This window comes from Drosophila novamexicana, unplaced genomic scaffold (genome assembly GCF_003285875.2).
Source record: "Drosophila novamexicana strain 15010-1031.04,08,12 unplaced genomic scaffold, DnovRS2.1 tig00000462-arrow-pilon, whole genome shotgun sequence".
Classification (NCBI taxonomy): Eukaryota; Metazoa; Arthropoda; class Insecta; order Diptera; family Drosophilidae; genus Drosophila; species Drosophila novamexicana.
The window spans coordinates 178,109-196,206 of record NW_020824806.1 but is presented as its reverse complement, the minus strand read 5'-3'; the positions used below and the strand labels follow the sequence as shown (position 1 = coordinate 196,206).

The window sequence follows — 18,098 nt, the reverse complement described above, 5'->3', positions numbered from 1 at the left end:
TCATACGCCAAGGTGACCTACATACCACGGGTGGAAAACAGAGATTGGTGCCGATTACAAAAAGGTTCAATGAGGAGCTATGAAAACCTCACACATTTGCAAGTGTTCCAAGGATACAAAACATATATATATATATATATATATATATACGGGCTACCATGAATTGGATACCCCCAAAGGCCGTAATTAAAACTCAGCTGAACTCTTCCTAGAAAATTGATACTACTTGCCCAACCGGTGAAAGGTAGATCCCTCTATCTCTTCCTCTCTCCTTCTCTCCCTTTCTCACTCTCTCTTTGGCTGTGAGCGGGTGCAGACCGCTTCAAGTGCCTGGAGAAAGCCATAAATTATGCTGCATTCGGTTCAATTGTTCGGAGAAAGGAGCCCTAGTCTGTCTGCCTGACTGTCTGCGGTTAACAGTTCAATTAATTTTGTTGAGCAACTATTATGACATAATGGGTGAGGTTCTGCGAAGCATTCTTCAAACTTCTCGTAATACAATATGAGGCGAGCATCCAGCAGACAGGCTGTCGCCGTGCCTTCAGAGTCTGGGATGGAAAAGTATCGAATGGGAAGGAGTTAGTGCCCATTTTTATGCGTTGGTTGCTTAAATAGAGAGAAAAAAGCTTAAATAGAGAGTACGATACTCGAGCTGGTGCTGCTCCTGCAAAAAATCTGCCTTCCGTTCAACTCCAGCCCATTGATTCAGCTCTGCTGTAAAGGCATATTTTCCAAAAGATCTTAAATAGTCCTTAAATACTTATAGACGGGTTTGTAAGTACACTGTTTTTTATTTATGGATATAAAATACTGTAAGCTTAAATAGTTGGGCCAAGCTACGCTCTAGGCCGCATTGACTTGGCTTTGTGTGGTGTCAATGGTTACAGTCGATGCCGTGTTGGATGGATCGAAGTGGGAAGCGACCAGCTCTTCCAGCTCGTAATCAAATTTGAATATGGAACGCATATCACTCTTGAGCCGGCACACGACACCAGCGGAACCAATATTCCAGTTCCAACAGATCAGATCACAGTTCAATGCCTTAATATCGCCTTGTAGCGATATTATATTCTACAGAGCACGATTGAGGCTTTAGTTAGTTTAAAGACTAAATAGCTCTTTTTATGCCTACCATAGCCACTGTATAATCAATGGAATTAATCTCCTGGCCCTTGATCACAACTAAAAGTATTTTGCAGTCCTGCTGATTCAGATAAGCCACAACCTTTTCCTTTAGATACTCCGCAGAGGCATAGTCCAGCTTCTGCTTGACATCGACCAGGGCAACTTCATAGCCATTAATCTAAGGGGAACAAAGTATATAAATTAAATATATATTAATAGAGAACGAACTCGGGTTTCCTTACCTTCTCAAGCGTAATGAGAACCTGCGGTCGAGCGCTGCTATAAAGTATATAGATGAGATTGGCCACAATGCCACAGACTATGCCGTATTCCAGGCTCCAGAACAGGCAGGTCACAATTGTCACCACGAAGGGAAAGAGATCGCGCTCTATAGAATATATAAAAGCCATTGACATGGGCATATGCAATTCTTATTTTCGCTGCACTCACTCTTTGCATTCCACATTTCGGAGATTCTCTCCAGCTCGACTAGAGATATCATAGCTGCTATTATGAGAGCTGCCAGCGTCGATTTCGGTATATAGTAGAAGGTTTGCGTGAGAAAGGCCAGGGCCATCAACACGAGCGCTCCAGTTACGGCTCCTCCGAGGGGCGTTCTCACCCCGCTCGCATTGTTGACGGCCGTGCGCGTAAAGGAACCAGTCACCGGCATGGAGAGCACAAAGCTACCCATTATATTGCACATGCCCAGGGCAATCATCTCCTGCGAGGCATCCACAATTTTTCCCTTGGCTGAAAGCATGGCATAAAGTAAAGCCGAGCTGGAATCCGCTGGAGCTGGAATCACTTACAGAACGCCTTGGATATGGCCACGATCTCCAGTATGGCGATCATTGGAATGGATGCCAAGGAAGCGCCCACAGTGCTTATCATGTCGCCAAAGGACACGTACTCCCCATCGACGACTGTGCTGAAGGGTGGCAAGCGGAAGGGTGGCAGGCCCGCGGTTATGTTGCCCGTCACCCGGAATGGCTGATTGCCATCTCTACTAAGTATATATGCCAGGAATGTCCCGAATATGACGGCCAATGCATTGCGCGACAGCGAGAGATACTTCCAGACCAGCCTGTGGCCCCATTTGATCTTTGTCAATTGCTGCAATAAAGGAATTTACTAGGTTTGTCATAGGAATTCTTACTAGGACAAGGATTACCTTCATGAGCAGCAGAAAGACCAAAGTCAGAACACCCAGCAAGGCGTCCCAGATTCGTATCGAGGTTAGATTCATAAAGAAATGCTGCCACGAGGGCAACAAATCGTTCGAGGGTCCTGTGAAGTAAATGCTCTTGGATTACTATGATGTCTGAAGTATATTTAACTGGGCTATATCATATTATTGGGAAGCTAAACTTCCTTTCCGTCAATTCAAAAGTGGCTATGCTATATAGTCCAGATATAAGGCTGACTTTCTACCTTGACTTAGGCAAAATATCTTTTAAGTCTCCCCACGGTATTTTAAGACCCTTAGCCAGACTATTATGCAATTAGCGCTATAATCTCTATTTGCTCATTAATTTTGGGTAAATGAGCCTTCTTACCCTGTTAAGGGCGAAAAGAAATAACTAAAACAAACATAATTCACTTGGGGTAGATAAGAAGCACAGACCTCATTAGACAGTTCCCGTTCCAGTTCCCTGATCCGGTCCCTAAAAAACGACCTGCTCCAAAGTTCTTATCTCTGTCTCCGGATATTTTTAGGTTTATTAGACGATACTATTAAATATAATAACCAGATTCTATTGCTGGGAGCAAGCTGACGATTATAAATCAGTCCTCGGAAAATATCTGACCCAATAAATCAGACAACAGAACGAGGAGGAACTAAGTCCCAGGCTTATCTATGGACGGGATATTATCCTGGCCAAAGGCCAATAATATTTAATAATAATAATAATAAAAAAAAGATTAAATAATTCACAATCCTTAATAATAAATGTAATAAAAAAATAAATAAAATTAGAAATAATGAATGTAAATCATTTTAATAAAGTGAGCCCAAATATTCTGTGATATCAAAGGACATGATACACTTGATACCTATGCAAATTTATAAACATCATTATTATTATAACAAGTAAGAGGTTCTAGTCGGGAGCTCCCGACTAGGGGATACCCTGAACCCTCTTCTTCCAGCATCAAATGCATATATACATTCTATTTTAGAAGCTATATGTCAAGTTTGGTGACTCTAGCTCTTATTATTTACCAAAATTGCCCAAACAACAGGATATCTATATCGATTTTTATCGATTGCTTGGAAACGGAGTAAGTTATCGATTATCGGAAGCAAACTCGATCTGCGCGGGAACTAGGAGCATTTACATCTAAAATTTCAAGTCTCTAGCTCGTATAGGCTCTGAGATCCTTGCGTTCATACATACGGACGGACGGACGGACGGACAGACAGACGGACATGACTAGATCGACTCGTCTATTGATGCTGATCAAGAATATATATACTTTATGGGTCGGAGAAGCTTCCTTCTGCCTGTTACATACATTTGGATTTTGCACAAATACAATATACCCTTATACCCATTTTTAATGGGTTCAGGGTATAAAAATTACTTGCGTTGGAGAAACCCCTGCTGATAGGCGATAAGAAATGGAAAAATTTTTCGAACTTACCCTTGAGGCCGACGAGATTATTGATCTGAGCACTTCCAATTGTTGTGGCCGCTGCCATCGTAAAGCCAGTTATGACCGGAATCGATATGAAGCGCACCAGCACGCCCATATTGAGCAGGCCCAGGATCAGAATGATAGAACCGGCCAGGAAACAGACAAGCACCGCATAATCCGGGCTAATTGTCGCATATTGGTTGACCATCAGCGCCATGATCGCAGTTGTGGCTGTGGAAGCGAAGCCAATTAGAAGTCGATTAAAGATCTATCTGTGCCGACTTACCGATGGTCACGTCCTTGCAGGAGCCGAACACAATGTACGTAAAACAGCCCATAAAGGCCGAATAGAGACCATATTGTGGCTCCAGTCCAGCCACAACTCCGTACGCAATGGCCTGCGGTATAGTTGTAAGTCCGACCGTAAAGCCGGCTATAAAATCCTGCACCACATACCCGGAGCGATAACGCGGCAGCCAGCTTAGTATCGGAAATTTGTTGGTGATTGTCGCCGGGCGACAGAACTTTCGTCCACTCTCTCTGATAAGCGTGCCCACATCGGGCAACTGCTCCCGGTAAAGATTCTCTGCAAGTACCCCGACCGGAATCACAAATCCATTAGAGCTAATAACATATTTATGACGCTGCGACGTGCATTGGCGATGGGTCTCTTTCGAAATCAAATCATAAATCCGAACCGATTCGAATATGCCGCCTGCCGCCTAGTAGCAACGGACTCGGACAACATATTATTGGGGGCCACGAATAGCCCAGAGATAAGCTCGATTTTATATGAACTTGTTTGTTTAATAAGGCACGTACAAAATTATCTTGTAAAAATATGTGCTGAATGAACCAGTGAAATCATTAATAGTCGCATTCGAAAGTGGGTTTATTATTATTATTATAAATTACAAACAATTATCTTATGTTATCCCTGTACAACCCACAAATTCCAAACAATAACTCCGGTAACCTGTATATAAAATTATATAATATATATGCTGGAATATAAAGTTAGGCTCGCGCCAGAAACAAATTTCTGCTGCATTTAATTATATGTATTTTTGAGCTTTAAAAAAAAATAGCTCCAGAGCTCGAATATTTGGAAATTGAAATTTCTTCGCATCGATCAATTGAATATCGGCTTTTGTTATTCAATTTAAAATGAAGAGATCTTAAATTGAACGCCATTCGCTTTCTAACCGGCATGGGAAAACCCAACCAATGTCCGATGAGAGGGGGATTTCCGTCTCCCCTCCCGCCAATTGTCCACAAAACCAAATGCAATACGAACGCAAACTCACCTTCATTTTCGTTGGCTCTCATAACTTTGCTAGCTCAACGATTCTTCTAGTTTGTTTTTTACCTAATTGTTTTTTTTTTTATTATTTTTATATATAGTTATTTTTGTTTATTTTATTTTGTTTAAGTATCGCGTTCCGCGTTAAATTACAATAACGAGGCGAGCGTTCGCTCAGTGCGACGCTCCAGACTTGAATGACGCTCTAATCGCTTGGCGGACCGATTGGGCCCAGACTGAGTGCACACACACACACACTCGTACACACACCCGTACACACAGTAGTGTGCGTGTGTGTTATGCCATACATGATTTGTGATTCTGATTATCATATTATCTTGTATTACTACAATTGTTACGACTTCAGCGATAAGAATACCAATGCAAAGTTGGCTTAAAGACAATTGCAATTAAGTGCTAATTAAATACAAATTAATTATTTATTTAATTCGATTACGGTCTCGCTGCTCTGCCAGATCCGGAGATTCTCAGAGTTCTGCAGTGCGCCCGTTGCGATCAGATTCAATTTGGGATGGCAATCCGTGCAAATGATCTCGTGCGCATGTGCATTTAGTTTCTGGACGAGCTCCTTGCTCTGCAGACTCCATATATAGAGGCAACTGTCCTCGCTGCCCGACACGATCCACATGCCAGCCGTAACGGAAAATTTGACGGCAATGCAATACTTGAAGTTCGTGTGGCCTCTGTAGATGCGCAAACATTTAGGCTTCTGAAAGTTCCACAGCTTTATCTGGCTGTTCAGATAGGCGGCGAGTATATATCTGCCGTTTGGCGCAAACTTTACATAGCCCACCGGTGAATTATCTTCATCGATAAGCGTCTTCAGCACCTGGCCGCTGATGGTGTCCCAAATGCGCACAAGGCCATCAAAGCTGCCGGTGACAAAGAGTGTGCCATCACGATTGAAGTCCACGGACGAAATGGGATCCATGTGGGCGGGTATAATTTTTAGAGATTTGCCGTTGCGCACATCCCAAAGCCGCACGGTGCAGTCAAAACTGGTGGACGCTATTAGATTCGCTTGCGGATTGATGCTGCAGGCAAACACATAGCCAGCATGACCCTCCATTGTCCGCAGGCACAGGCCACCGTGCGGATCCCAGAGCCTTATGGTCTTATCATCGCTGCAGCTGGCCATGAATTTGCCATCCGGCGACCAGGCCACATCGTTTATGCCCAGTACATGTCCAGCCAGTGTTTTGTTCAGCTGAGCCGTGCCCAAGTCCCACAACTTGAGTAAACTATCTGCCGATGCACTGGTCAGCCAGTCGCCACCAGGAGCAAATCGCACGGCGGTAATGTGCCGCTGGTGACCCTCCAGCGTGTACTTGAGCTCATAGCCAGGCGACACGGCCTCAATCTTATTATTTACTATGGATTTATCCTCGCTGTTGGCTTCCTTAAATGGCAGCGGCATCTTGAAAAGTTGCTCCACACTGTTGGCAGCCATGTCGCTGCCTCCGAACAATGTGTTCGGCAGTTCCGCAGGATCTGCATAGACCAGCTCCATGGTCAATATATCGTCTGGCGTTGACATCGCGAAATCAATATTAGCCTACAATTAGAATATAAATTTTTAGTACAAATCAAGTTTGAACAAGTTTACGGCTTTAGAAACTGGGCAATGACAGGTCCAATCGACAGGCTGTTGCAAATTTTCAGAAACCAGGGCTGCATTTTGGGCGCCTTCTAACTGAATTTCAAACAGCGGGAGGGCAACACTTAACGAGCATATTGCTATTAGATGAAAGCATGCCCTGTAAAGGTATCTTTTTTTTTTTAATTTTATTTAGTTGAAATCTCACAATCCATTTTTATTTTTCATTTATAAAAAAGAAATTATTTGTTTACCGGAGGAAACTTTCTTATATCAATTATTTGCATAGCTTCTATAAATTTTTAATAGCTGCTGTTTATAAAAGATCATTTATGTGATATAAAAAAAACATAAAAAGGCACAATAAATACAGCTGGCCACAGCTTGTGTCCCCTCTAAATTCTACAATTTTATAATTTAAGCTTATTTAAATGCACACAAAGAAAATGCAGATCTGTCTATAATATACATATTGATGCATATTACAGGGTATTTAGTATGCAATCATTTGAATCTAGGCAGCCGCGAAACATCAATCATATAAGAAATGCCGTGCTATGCAAACATGTAATTATTTTGTTGCCTGCGACAATTGAGGCGTCATATTTATACAACCTGTTGGTAGTACCAGGCCAGACATGTTAATCAAGCATTAAACAAGCCTATTGACAAGAAGCTATGCACCCAATCTGAAGATGTGCGTGCGCTGCGACATAAACAGAAGTCAGTGAACTTCAATTGTTGTGTTCAATTGTTGTTCATTGTTTATATAAATAAAATGAGTTGATAATGTGAACAATGCTTCTAAAAAATGCAACTTATCATATGCTTAAGACTATTTGACTTTGAAAAATGATGCAATGCTTTTGCTGCCCTTGGCGCCTTTGGCCAGCGCCTTCTCCTTGGCCGTCATGGTGCGCTCCTTAAGCGGCGCAGGAGTGCTGGGCGACGTGATGCTCTCCTTTATATCATCGCTGTCGATCAGGCTGCTGTTGGGCAGCTGTGCAGCAGCATCATCGCCATTGGCGAGCTTAATTTTTTTGCTATTTGCACTGGTTTGTCCTTGCTGGGATTTGCGTTTCTGGGACGTGGCATTTTCTTCGACTAGTGCCTGAATCTCACTTGGTATGTGCAGATAGTTTGTGAGTTCTGCATGTAAATCCGCATCCAAATATCTGCCCACATAATCGCAGGCCATGCGCATGTAGTCCATTTCGTTGACATCGTTTTCTTCCACCAACTTTTCGCTGCGCACGTAGTTTTGCGATTTGGCACCCAATCCACAGTGCACCCGTTTCGCCTTGAGCACGGACACAACTTGTCGAGTCTTCAAGGCAAGCCATGCCAGCGCCCGCTGACTATTGTACTTGTAGAAGATCAGGTCGCCGGAGGTCTTCACATCTGCCACACACTTCAAGCCGTCGCTGCTCACTAACTTGGTAAGCAGACGATTTGTGCTGGCATCCGGTTCATCCACACATATGCTATCCAGCGACATTGCGCGCTGGGAGCAATGCTTGCGTAGATGATGAAGTGCCAGTAGCGTGGCGTCTATTGGCGTCGTCATGTATGTGCGTCCGTTGGAGCTCACTTCACTGTTTATTAACCAGCTGCGTCGCGGTTCTGCGTACTCTAGCACCTCCATTATCTCCCGCTCCTGAAGCGTCACAAACAAAGCCGGTCGCGCCTTACCGGGATGATAGAAGCGCTCCAAGCGCAATCGATGGTCGCATTCAGCATTGAGCAACTTTTCCGATATATAGAATACTTTCTTTATGGCACACGCTTTTTGTGGCACCGCATCTGGATCCGCCTTGGGTTTTATGGAGCGCGTTGCCTTTTTACTCATATCAGAAACTTATGAAAACAAGAGCTCCCGCCTTTATTAATGTTTTTGTTTTGCACACTTGTGCGAATGTTGCCACCTTGGTGCAATCAATCGATACTTTTGTCAGCATGTCATGTTATCGATAGGAATGCCACTTGCTGAATGGAGAAATATGATGTTATCATATGTCCGACCAGCTCTAGCTTCGAGATAGTTAGCAAAGCGAAAATAAGTTCAAAAAAGTTGGCAGCACGAAACAAAGCGTCTTTAAGTCGAACCGCCAAAAACTACAAGCAAATTAATTAAAAACATTAAAATATACCAGCCGTTGGTACCGTTGCGAAATAATGGAAAGGGATTTGGGGAATAAGCGCGAGATGCGCTCCTTTTTAATGCCACGCGATCCCAGTATTGATCGCCGTTTTCGACCTCGCCCCAACAAACAGCTACGCTTATTCGACGAGGCGATCCCCGAAAGCAGCGACAGCTCCACAGACTGCTCGGACACGGAATCGGACTACACGAAAAACAACGAGGAAGATGGCAGTTCGATAGACAACAGTGAGCTGGAGACGGGGCCACAGGTGTTCTTACGTCTGCGTCCAGTGGAATCTCCCTCCAAACTATATGGCATTTCCGACTGTGGCAATGTGTTGATCACCAGTGCCGCCGCGACCGAGAACAGCAGCAACAATGTGAATCGCATGGAGAAGCACTACAGCTTCACCACCATATTTGACAGTCTCGTTGGTCAGCGGGATGTATATGATAAATGTGTGGGCCCACGCATTTCGGAGGAGGAATGCGTTACGATCATGGCTTACGGAACATCCGGTTCTGGCAAAACCTACACGCTGCTTGGTACGTAATCGAAAAAAAAAAACTTAACTCTGAATCCACGTTTATGCAGTTTGCTACTCTAGGTGATAATGTTAGGGCCGGCGTTATACCGCGCGCCCTGGAAAACATATTCACCATGTACAATAAGCAGTTGTATACCACGCCCAAGCTTAAGCTGATCAATGCGCGCATGATAATCTTGGAGGACGATGTCACTATCAAGGAAATGCAAATACGTCGCCAATTGCTGGCACTGTGTCCAGATATGACGGCACAACACCAGCGCCTGCAACAAATCATCCGAGGCGATCATGAATTCGAGGAAAAGCCCGCCGAGGACGTTTCCGTCATGATTTGGGTGTCATTTGTCGAGATATACAATGAGCTTGTTTATGACTTGTTGACCGTGCCGCCGCGGCAGGCGAATATGTGCGAACCACGCCGGAAAAACCTAAAGATCGTCTGTAACCAGGGTCAAGTCTTCATCAAGGGTTTGACCAGCATATTTGTGAAAAGCAGCGACGAAGCCTTAAAATTGCTGCGACTGGGACAGCAACGGCTAACGTACGCTTCAACGGCTGTAAATTCCAACTCTAGTCGTTCCCACTGCGTCTTCACTGTGGATGTATTGAAGTACCATCGATCAGGCATGACCACACAGAACTCGTATAAATTCTGCGATCTGGCTGGCTCTGAGCGTGTGGACAAAACGGGCACGATCGGTTCACGTCTCAGGGAAGCGCAAAGCATCAACACCTCGCTGATGGTGCTGGGTCGTTGCCTGGATGCAGCAAATTCGTTAAAGAAAAAGAACAATACGGATGTAATACCATATCGGGATTCAAAGCTAACAATGCTTCTGCAAGCTGCTCTGCTGGGCAAAGAGCGTTTGGCCATGATTGTGACGGTGACGCCCCTGGATAAATACTACGAGGAGAATCTCAATGTACTGAGCTTTGCGTCCATTGCCAAGAATATATTGTTTAAACAGAGGCTGGTGAAGCAGCACAATACCCGCTACTCGGCATTTGTGGAGTACAGCCAGTCAGCGGAGACGCGAGATAAGCAATACATAGAAGAACTAGAAGCCCAGAATATTAGGTAAAGTAGATATGTCTTTTATTCGACATGGATTTAATGAAAGCTACAATAATTCAATTGCTAGCCTGCGTGCCGAGAACGATCGCTTGATCTACGATCATGTGCTGAAGATGCAGCTGCAAGAGGAGAAACTGCGCAAGGAGCTAACGGACACATTCCAGGAGACCATACAATCCAATCTGAAGCAGTGCGAGGAGCGGCATGAAAAAAAGATTCAAATGCTCAATCGCGAATTCGAGGCGAAGGTTTGTCAATGCTGCTCCACTATGCTCTTGGTTAATTCTGCAAATTTTTGTATTAATTTATAGATTGCTTCGCTTAAGCGTAAATATGAGGAGCAAATTGAAGACTTGAATGACGAAATCGAGGAGCTCAAATCGGCCAATAGCGATGTAGAAATAATCGACGAGGAATAATTTTTCTACGCACTTTAGTTTATGTTGTGTGTGTTATTTTCTACAAGAGTTTGTGCCCCATTTTTTTTGCTTTGCTGCGTTTTAAAAAATTTCTGTTCTGTTTTCCCAAGATTAATAATAATTAATTAAATGAAACATTTTCATCTCAATTTTAAACACTTTTTGCAAAAGCATTTTTATTCAAATTTGTCATATTTTACTGCGTTTACTTTTTCATTCTTGATTTTTTCATCATTTTTAATTTTTATATATCGTCTTGGTTTTTAATAAGTAGGTATTTTTCTTCTTTTTTTTTCATTTCTATATGTTTATAATTAGGAGTTTTTTGTTTTTTAATGGAATTACACATATATAAATATATGTATATATATATGCCTGCACTATGTGTGTGTGTGTGTATAGGGTGTGTGTGTTGTGTGTGGGGACTCAACGTGAGAGTCGCAGCCCAAAAAAAATTATATATTAAAAAAAAAACGTACATAAGTATTATTTATGTAATTAATTTCTCATTTAGCAAAATGTGCAAAATCGAGTATTTATTATAAATTTTGAATTCTGTTCATTTTTTAAGGATTTTGGTTTTTGTTTTGTTTTGTTTTTTTTTTTTCTTGTTCGAGTTTCGCCTTGTAAATATGCATTGTATCGTGTATAATTTTGCATTTTTGTTTAATTCGTACTGGCTAAAAATTTAGTACTATAAAAGGTTATATTTCAAGGTTTTACTTTTGTTTTACTCATACTATTAATATTTTTTCGGATTTTTGTTTTTATTTTTCTTTTCTTTTTAAGTTAAATTCTGCAAAAGCAATTAAGTTTCGGTTTTATTACAATTAATGATAAAATACACATATGTCGCATTTGCTTTGCAAACGAAAAGTTTCATATTTTTGTTTTGTTTTTGTACATTTTGCATTAAACATTTTTGCATATTTGTTTACTTCTTTTGTTTTTTTCTAAATTCATATTGCGTGTGTGTCTATGTGTGTGTACATTCTAATACTATCAATTTCCTGTAAATTATAATTTTTATTTATTTTCATTTTTCATTTTTAGCTCTACTTGGCTGACGAATTTTGTTAGCAGCGCTTTTAACTCGAAACGCAAAATGTAAATTAAATGTTAAATAATAAATTATTGTAAATGTGTATTCAATTATGCAATTCTTAAGGTTTCGCTTTTTATTTAATTACTAGATATTTCAATTGTTTTTTTTTTCTTCTTGCGTTTTGTTTTTTTTTTTTTGTTGTTGCCTGTTTTTTTTTTTAACTATACAAATTGTTCGTGTGTTTAGTCATTATTTTGGGGGGAGGTTTTTTGCTTTTTGAAACATGTTTAAAAATTAAGCTCAATAATCTTAAATTATTTATGTATTATTTGCCATTTTCCGGTTAATCATAAATGTGCTGAGCATGTTTACACGCTTGCCTTTCCCTTATTTTCCATTTCATTATTTGCAATATATATGTGTGTCTGAATATTTGTTTGTTTTTTGTTTCTTCTAAAAAATTGTAGACATTGCATTTGCGTTGCACATTTATTTATTTAGGCTTTTGCATTTTTGAAACTATATTCGTTATAGTATGGTTCGTGTTCTGTTGCCAGGTGTTAAATGTTGAAGTTAGCTACTTGAAACAATTTACAATAAATTACAAAAATGTTTTGTAATTGTTAAAAGTTTAATACTCTTTCCATGTAAACTGCAATTGCGCACAAGAGTTTCCCTCGTGCTATCATATTTTGTTAAGATTTCTCAAATTGTTTTGCGCTATTTTTTTTTTCTTTTTTTAAATTAGCATTAGTAAGGGGGTGTGTTTCGAGTGGGGGAAGGGTGTGTGTGTGTGTGTGAGTATTATAATAAACGCTTTTAAACTACAGCGTGTAATATATAATTTTTTTTTGTTTTTTTTTCATTGTTTTTTTTTTTGTTGCCTTTATATACGTAAAGTGGGTGCTTTATAGAATTTTACATCAATTGTGTGTACTTCTTTTTATTATTTGTAATTTTTTTTTTTTGTTTAATATAGTATGTGTAAATATTCATTATTTGCCCATGACTTGTTATGGTAGCTATATATTTGTTTTCGCCGCTCGCCTAGATTTCACTTGCTAATTGCGTGTTTTTTTTTTTTATTTTAATTTAGTAAGTATTATTAATGTATTAGAAGTATGCGTGTACGCACTCTGTTCTTGAAGCTAGAAGCTGATTTTCTTATCTTTTCTTTTGTTTTTTTTTTTTTAATTTTTTTTTTTTTTTTTAGCTTCTGTGCTCGGTAAATTCAACAAGAGACAAACATCTAATCGAAAAGAAGTTAAAGAAAAACTAGCGAATTTGTTTATAAAAGATTTCATATTAATTGTTAATATTTAGAAATCTTTTTAAGTGTGATTTAAATTTTTCTTTGCTGATAGTTCTGCCTTTGCAGACCTCAAGTGTGTGTTTGTGTGTGTGTGTGTTTGTGTGTGTGAGCTGCCTACGCCTAAATGTTTGTGGGTGTGTGGGTGTGTGTGTTGTCTCTTCTGTGCTTGCTGTGTTTGGATCTTTTGCTTGATGCACAATATTATTTTCTGTTAATATCCATATATATGTATATATAGTTATAGGTGTGTGGGTGTGTGTGTAGTGTATGTTATGTGGGGCTCTAAACAAACTTTTTATTACTTCCGCATCGCTCGCAACGGCGATAGATCCTTCCGTTGAAAGTGCACCAAATATTTGCAATTTAATAGTAAAATATTTGGCCGGCCTTTTGACGCTTGCGCTCCTCCAGCTTGCGATTGATCTCCTGCTGCCGCTCGGCTTTGCTGAGCGCCCGTGCAACATACAAGAACTTGTTGTCGCCCAGCTGCTTGCCGTGCAGCCCAATGACGGCGGCCACCGCCGATTGCGGATTCTCGAATGCGACAAATCCAAAACGGCGCGAGCGTCCCTCCTCATCCAGCATCAACTGCAAGTGCATTGAATAATTAAAATCAAATGTTTAACAAATTGCTGCCCATTGCGGCAGCCTTTGGCTGGGAACGCATGGGCCACAACCACGACCAGGTTCTTTAGGGCGGGCATGCGCAGCATTGAGCCGGAGCGCTGGCTAAGAGAGCTGAGAGCTGGAAGCGGAAAGCATTGAGATGCCTGCTGTTGGCTTAAGAGATGACAAAGTGTGCCACATGGTTTATCTGCAACTAGCTCTCCCTCTCTCTCTCTCGTTAACGGCAACCCCCACCAGCTCCGCCGCCCCGCCCCGGCCTACACAAGCTGCGCTAAAATATTCGCAAAGTAGACAAACATAAATATACGCACCTTGTGACTGGTGATGCGGCCATAGGGCTCGAACATTTCACGCAAATGCTGCTCGGTGAACTCCTCGCTGAGATTTTTAACGTACAGATTCTTGAAATGGGTGGCCTTCTCCTGCTCACGATCCCGTCGGGGTATAAACTTAACCACATGCACCTTCTGATTATTGCATAGCATTCCGTTGACCTTCTCGATGGCAGCACGGGCGGCCTCCTCCGAATCGAAGTGAACAAAGCCGTAGCCGCGCGAATTGCCCTCCTCATCTTTAGCCACATTACAGTTTAGTATGTTCCCAAACACGGAGAAGGTCTCATACACCGCCTTGTTGTCAATCGAACGCTCCAAGTTCTTGATGTAAATCTTGCCGCTGTCCGGTGAGCTGTTGCTGCTGCCGCCGCTGCTGCCACTGGCCAGTGCACCGCTCGAATGGGACGAGCTCGAGGTGTGCCCGGCATTGAGCGAGTTATGACCATGTCGTCCCAGCACGGCTGCAGCGGCCAAATGATTGCTGGCCGCATGGCCGCCGCCAACGCCATGGCTCAAATGGCCGGTGGCCGCGGCATGATGATGCAGCTGCTGCTGATGATGGGCCGCGGCGGCGGCCAGCGTATGATGATTAAGCGCCGGCTGCTGCTGATGATAGTTCGCCGGATTTCCACGGAACGTCATCGAATTGACGAACATTATGGCTGGCTGTTTGTGGAGCGTGGTGGCAGCTAATAGGGTGCAGGTGCTGTAAGGTGGTGTGTGCTGGCTGTGGCTGAGAATTTTGACGGTCTTCGGCAGCGCGCTGACTGTTCTCGTTATTTTCTATTGTTGTTGTTGTTGTAGTTGTGGTTGTAGTTGTTATTATTATTTTCGCTTGCCTCGATTTGTTATCGCTTGGCGCCGTTGCGTTGCGTTTAGTTTAGTTTCGTTTCGTTTCGGTTTTGCTTCTGCTTTCAAATTATTTTCGGCTTCAATTGAAAATGCAAATACAACAAAATACAAAAATACCAATTGCAAACAGGCAGAAAATGTACTCACCAGGTTCTACTCAATTCACACACGTTCCCCTGTCCACAGCAAATACGAAAATCCGCGTTGTTCTCTGAAAAAATCGTTTTTCTCTCACCCAGACTCTGACTCTTTTCACCGTTCTCGCTCTCTCTTTCTCTCTCACTCTCTGTCACTCTATCTCTCTTTTTGTACTTTTTCTGGGACTTTCACTTTTGGCTTGCTCGGGCTTACCCTACACGTACACGTTGCAAACAAAGAGATGCGTCTTATTCTACGTTACAGCAATAAAAAACGTAACTACTTCGGCGTCTTTTTGTTGTTTAATTGAGTGAGTGTTTAATAAAAAAAATCTATATGTTTCTGCCGAGACCTATAGGGATGTGTACAGTGTGACCGCGAGCGGTCAACGTGAAAAATACACTAATTACAATATAAGAAAAATACCAAAGAAACAATTTCGATTTTACAAAACAATCGAGCTTTTCCAAATTTGATAACAGCGATAAATATTTATTTATTACCGTGAACTTGTAAGGATACACGAATATACCCGCGTTACCGTTAGCTCGGACTTTTTGAAATAATTATGTTTGATTTCTTCTCAATATTTTTGTTGTTTCATATTTATTTACTTAAATACATACTTATGGCTATAGGCACGTATCTTTAACGAATCAACAGCAAAAGCCACATGGTGTGGATATCTAATATAAACATATATACACATGTAGATGTGCAAGCAAAACGAATTTTTTATCTTTCAGTTCTGTAAAGTCAGAAAACAGTAAAACATTTGAGTTTATTTTAGATTATATCGCTTGTCAAAACAAAATGTACTTAGTATTCTACATCGTTATACGTCAAGTTCTTTAAGAATATTATCAGTTTAAGATCATTATCAAGTGGAGAAAATTCATTTGTAGTAACCCTTTTCGGCTGCGGCCTCGACAATAGTTCGAATCGCTGTAAAGGCTTCACTGGCCGTCGGCTGTATCTCCACAGCTGGTAGAATGAATAGGTCTTGGCTGTCGGGTGGCCCGCGCAGCTCAAACGTGTATGCTATTGGTATACCGGCCTCGGCATGAGCCCAGTCCATGCTGCCGCCGCTTGAGGGGTAGATAGTCTCGTACAGATTGCCGCTAACGTAGTCCCGCCCACTTTCAGCCTTGATGGCCGCCGATGCCTTCTTTCCAAATTCCTGCAGATCGTCGTAATTGGATACGTGCTCCTTGGTGTAGCCATAGGGAAACATGAGCATCTGTGAGTACGAGTGTAGGGCAATGTAAGTCTTGATTTGTTCCTTCTCCACATTTCCGCGTATGAACTCAATCAGTCGCTGCGTCTCCAGTTCGCTTGCGGCGCTGGGCCCAGCAAAATCATAACGCGTGGGATCGCTGCTAGAACCGGTCGAGTTCCAATGATCGGGATAGTTTCTATTCAAGTCCACGCCACGACAGGTGCCAAACAACTGGCGATTCTTGCGCCACATGCGATCGTGCTCAAATGTGTATTTGTAGCCGTCAGGATTAACGCATGGAAACACAAACCAATTGTAGTTCTTGGCCAGCTTCTGGACACGATCATCCGTCGAGTTCAATAGCTCATTGATTATATAAGTCGCTGTCGCTGGAGCGATCCACTCGCGTGCATGAATACCACTCTCAATGAAAATAGCTTTATTAGCTGGATTATTGCCCACTTTGACGCCCTTAATGTCGTTTCCCTGCGTGCTGCTGCCCAGGTTCAGCACGCTCAGCTGATCCGGATATTTGGCAGCCATACGATCCATCCAATCGTAAATGGTCTTCAGGTGAAAGAAATGCTGCCAGTCGTACTTGGATGCATCGATATGCTCCGGCAAAACTTCACGCATATTGCGATCAATTTTTTCCTGGAAATTATACGTCTGCAAACAAAAGATTAGATAATGGAACCACTTAGGGGAGTAAATCAAAGCGCATACCAAAACACGATGCTGCAGCTTGTAGGTATCCAGCAGATCCGCAAAGTCTGCTACGCGATGAGCAGCGACCAATATGGATAGCTTTTGGCCAATTTCGCGTGCGTGGCCAATAAAGGTGAGGCTGTCGCTCTCCTTCTCCAGTTGCTGGAACAGTTTGATCTGCTCCTCGTTATCAAACTGGACATTGTAAATGCGGTAGTGATCGTAACGTGCCTGATCTTTTCCCGCACCCACTGCGCCGCAAGTGTTGTCCGAAACGCTTTCAGTATTAGCACCACACGCAGCCATGGTTAAAAGTGGAATGACTAGCAGACGCAGGCGCAATTGCCATTTAAGCGTATGCAAAATTCTATATATTTCCATTTGGGAGAGCCTTGTGTTTTGTTATCGTCAACTGTTTAGTACATATATGCCCATATATATATATACGAGAGCTATAAAGAGCACAAGAGCGAGTGCGGGTTAATAAACACACATGCACACACATGCATATATACATACATACATACATCTATGTTTGTCCAGGCAGACAGCTGTTGGGCACAATAATTCGCTGGTAAATGCAGTTTATTGCCGCTATAAATGCGCGCTAATTATTTAGCTACCTGCAGCTGGCTCTTGGTATTCAGCTATAAATTCCATAAATTCACGAGCTATCTTAGCTTTCCAACATGCGTCTTGTCCGTTAGCTTTGATTCGGAATTTATTTTAAGCGCCAGCCATTTTAAAATGCAGCTGTTGGTGGCAGCAATTTAACCATTTGATCCGTTTTGACTAATCCTTATCCGGAATTTTCGACATATGTGTGGGCAGTGTTTGTTACAATTTAATGACCTGTAGCAAATTTTGCCGGCCCGGCCCGCTTGCTATGTACTTTGTTGCAAATTGCATCGATACATCGGACTTAGATATTTAATTCACAATAGCTTGGTTTTGTGGTATCGTCGATATATAAAAGAAGATTAAAGAA

General features: G+C 42.0%; 6 protein-coding genes across 6 annotated transcripts; 1 reads left to right on the top strand and 5 right to left on the bottom strand.

Annotated features, from left to right (window-relative positions):
- Positions 1-771: 771 nt before the first annotated feature.
- Positions 772-5,177, bottom strand: LOC115761039 (sodium-independent sulfate anion transporter). Its single transcript, XM_030702654.1, has 9 exons — positions 5,076-5,177; positions 4,055-4,354; positions 3,775-3,999; positions 2,300-2,415; positions 1,938-2,241; positions 1,576-1,878; positions 1,368-1,513; positions 1,133-1,303; positions 772-1,071 (listed from the first exon to the last, which is right to left on the bottom strand). The coding sequence occupies exons 1-9, from the start codon at positions 5,095-5,097 to the stop codon at positions 844-846; spliced, it is 1,815 nt and encodes a 604-aa protein (XP_030558514.1). The 5' UTR covers positions 5,098-5,177; the 3' UTR covers positions 772-843.
- A 264-nt stretch (positions 5,178-5,441) lies between these two features.
- LOC115761040 (WD repeat-containing protein 5) lies at positions 5,442-6,691 on the bottom strand. Its single transcript, XM_030702655.1, has one exon. The coding sequence runs from the start codon at positions 6,627-6,629 to the stop codon at positions 5,508-5,510; it is 1,122 nt and encodes a 373-aa protein (XP_030558515.1). The 5' UTR covers positions 6,630-6,691; the 3' UTR covers positions 5,442-5,507.
- Positions 6,692-6,955: 264 nt separating this feature from the next.
- LOC115760853 (ribonuclease H2 subunit B) lies at positions 6,956-8,579 on the bottom strand. Its single transcript, XM_030702404.1, has one exon. The coding sequence runs from the start codon at positions 8,536-8,538 to the stop codon at positions 7,525-7,527; it is 1,014 nt and encodes a 337-aa protein (XP_030558264.1). The 5' UTR covers positions 8,539-8,579; the 3' UTR covers positions 6,956-7,524.
- A 147-nt stretch (positions 8,580-8,726) lies between these two features.
- Positions 8,727-10,978, top strand: LOC115761073 (kinesin-like protein subito). The gene is made up of 4 exons (XM_030702692.1): positions 8,727-9,378; positions 9,441-10,458; positions 10,523-10,703; positions 10,767-10,978. Exons 1-4 carry the CDS (start codon positions 8,865-8,867, stop codon positions 10,872-10,874), a joined length of 1,821 nt encoding a protein of 606 aa, XP_030558552.1. The 5' UTR covers positions 8,727-8,864; the 3' UTR covers positions 10,875-10,978.
- A 1,125-nt stretch (positions 10,979-12,103) lies between these two features.
- Positions 12,104-14,950, bottom strand: LOC115760512 (polyadenylate-binding protein). Its single transcript, XM_030701873.1, has 2 exons — positions 14,170-14,950; positions 12,104-13,819 (listed from the first exon to the last, which is right to left on the bottom strand). Exons 1-2 carry the CDS (start codon positions 14,848-14,850, stop codon positions 13,595-13,597), a joined length of 906 nt encoding a protein of 301 aa, XP_030557733.1. The 5' UTR covers positions 14,851-14,950; the 3' UTR covers positions 12,104-13,594.
- Positions 14,951-15,032: 82 nt separating this feature from the next.
- On the bottom strand, positions 15,033-17,956 carry LOC115760511 (zinc carboxypeptidase). Its single transcript, XM_030701871.1, has 4 exons — positions 17,638-17,956; positions 17,129-17,562; positions 15,193-17,071; positions 15,033-15,122 (listed from the first exon to the last, which is right to left on the bottom strand). Exons 2-3 carry the CDS (start codon positions 17,489-17,491, stop codon positions 16,079-16,081), a joined length of 1,356 nt encoding a protein of 451 aa, XP_030557731.1. The 5' UTR covers positions 17,492-17,562; positions 17,638-17,956; the 3' UTR covers positions 15,033-15,122; positions 15,193-16,078.
- Positions 17,957-18,098: the final 142 nt, after the last annotated feature.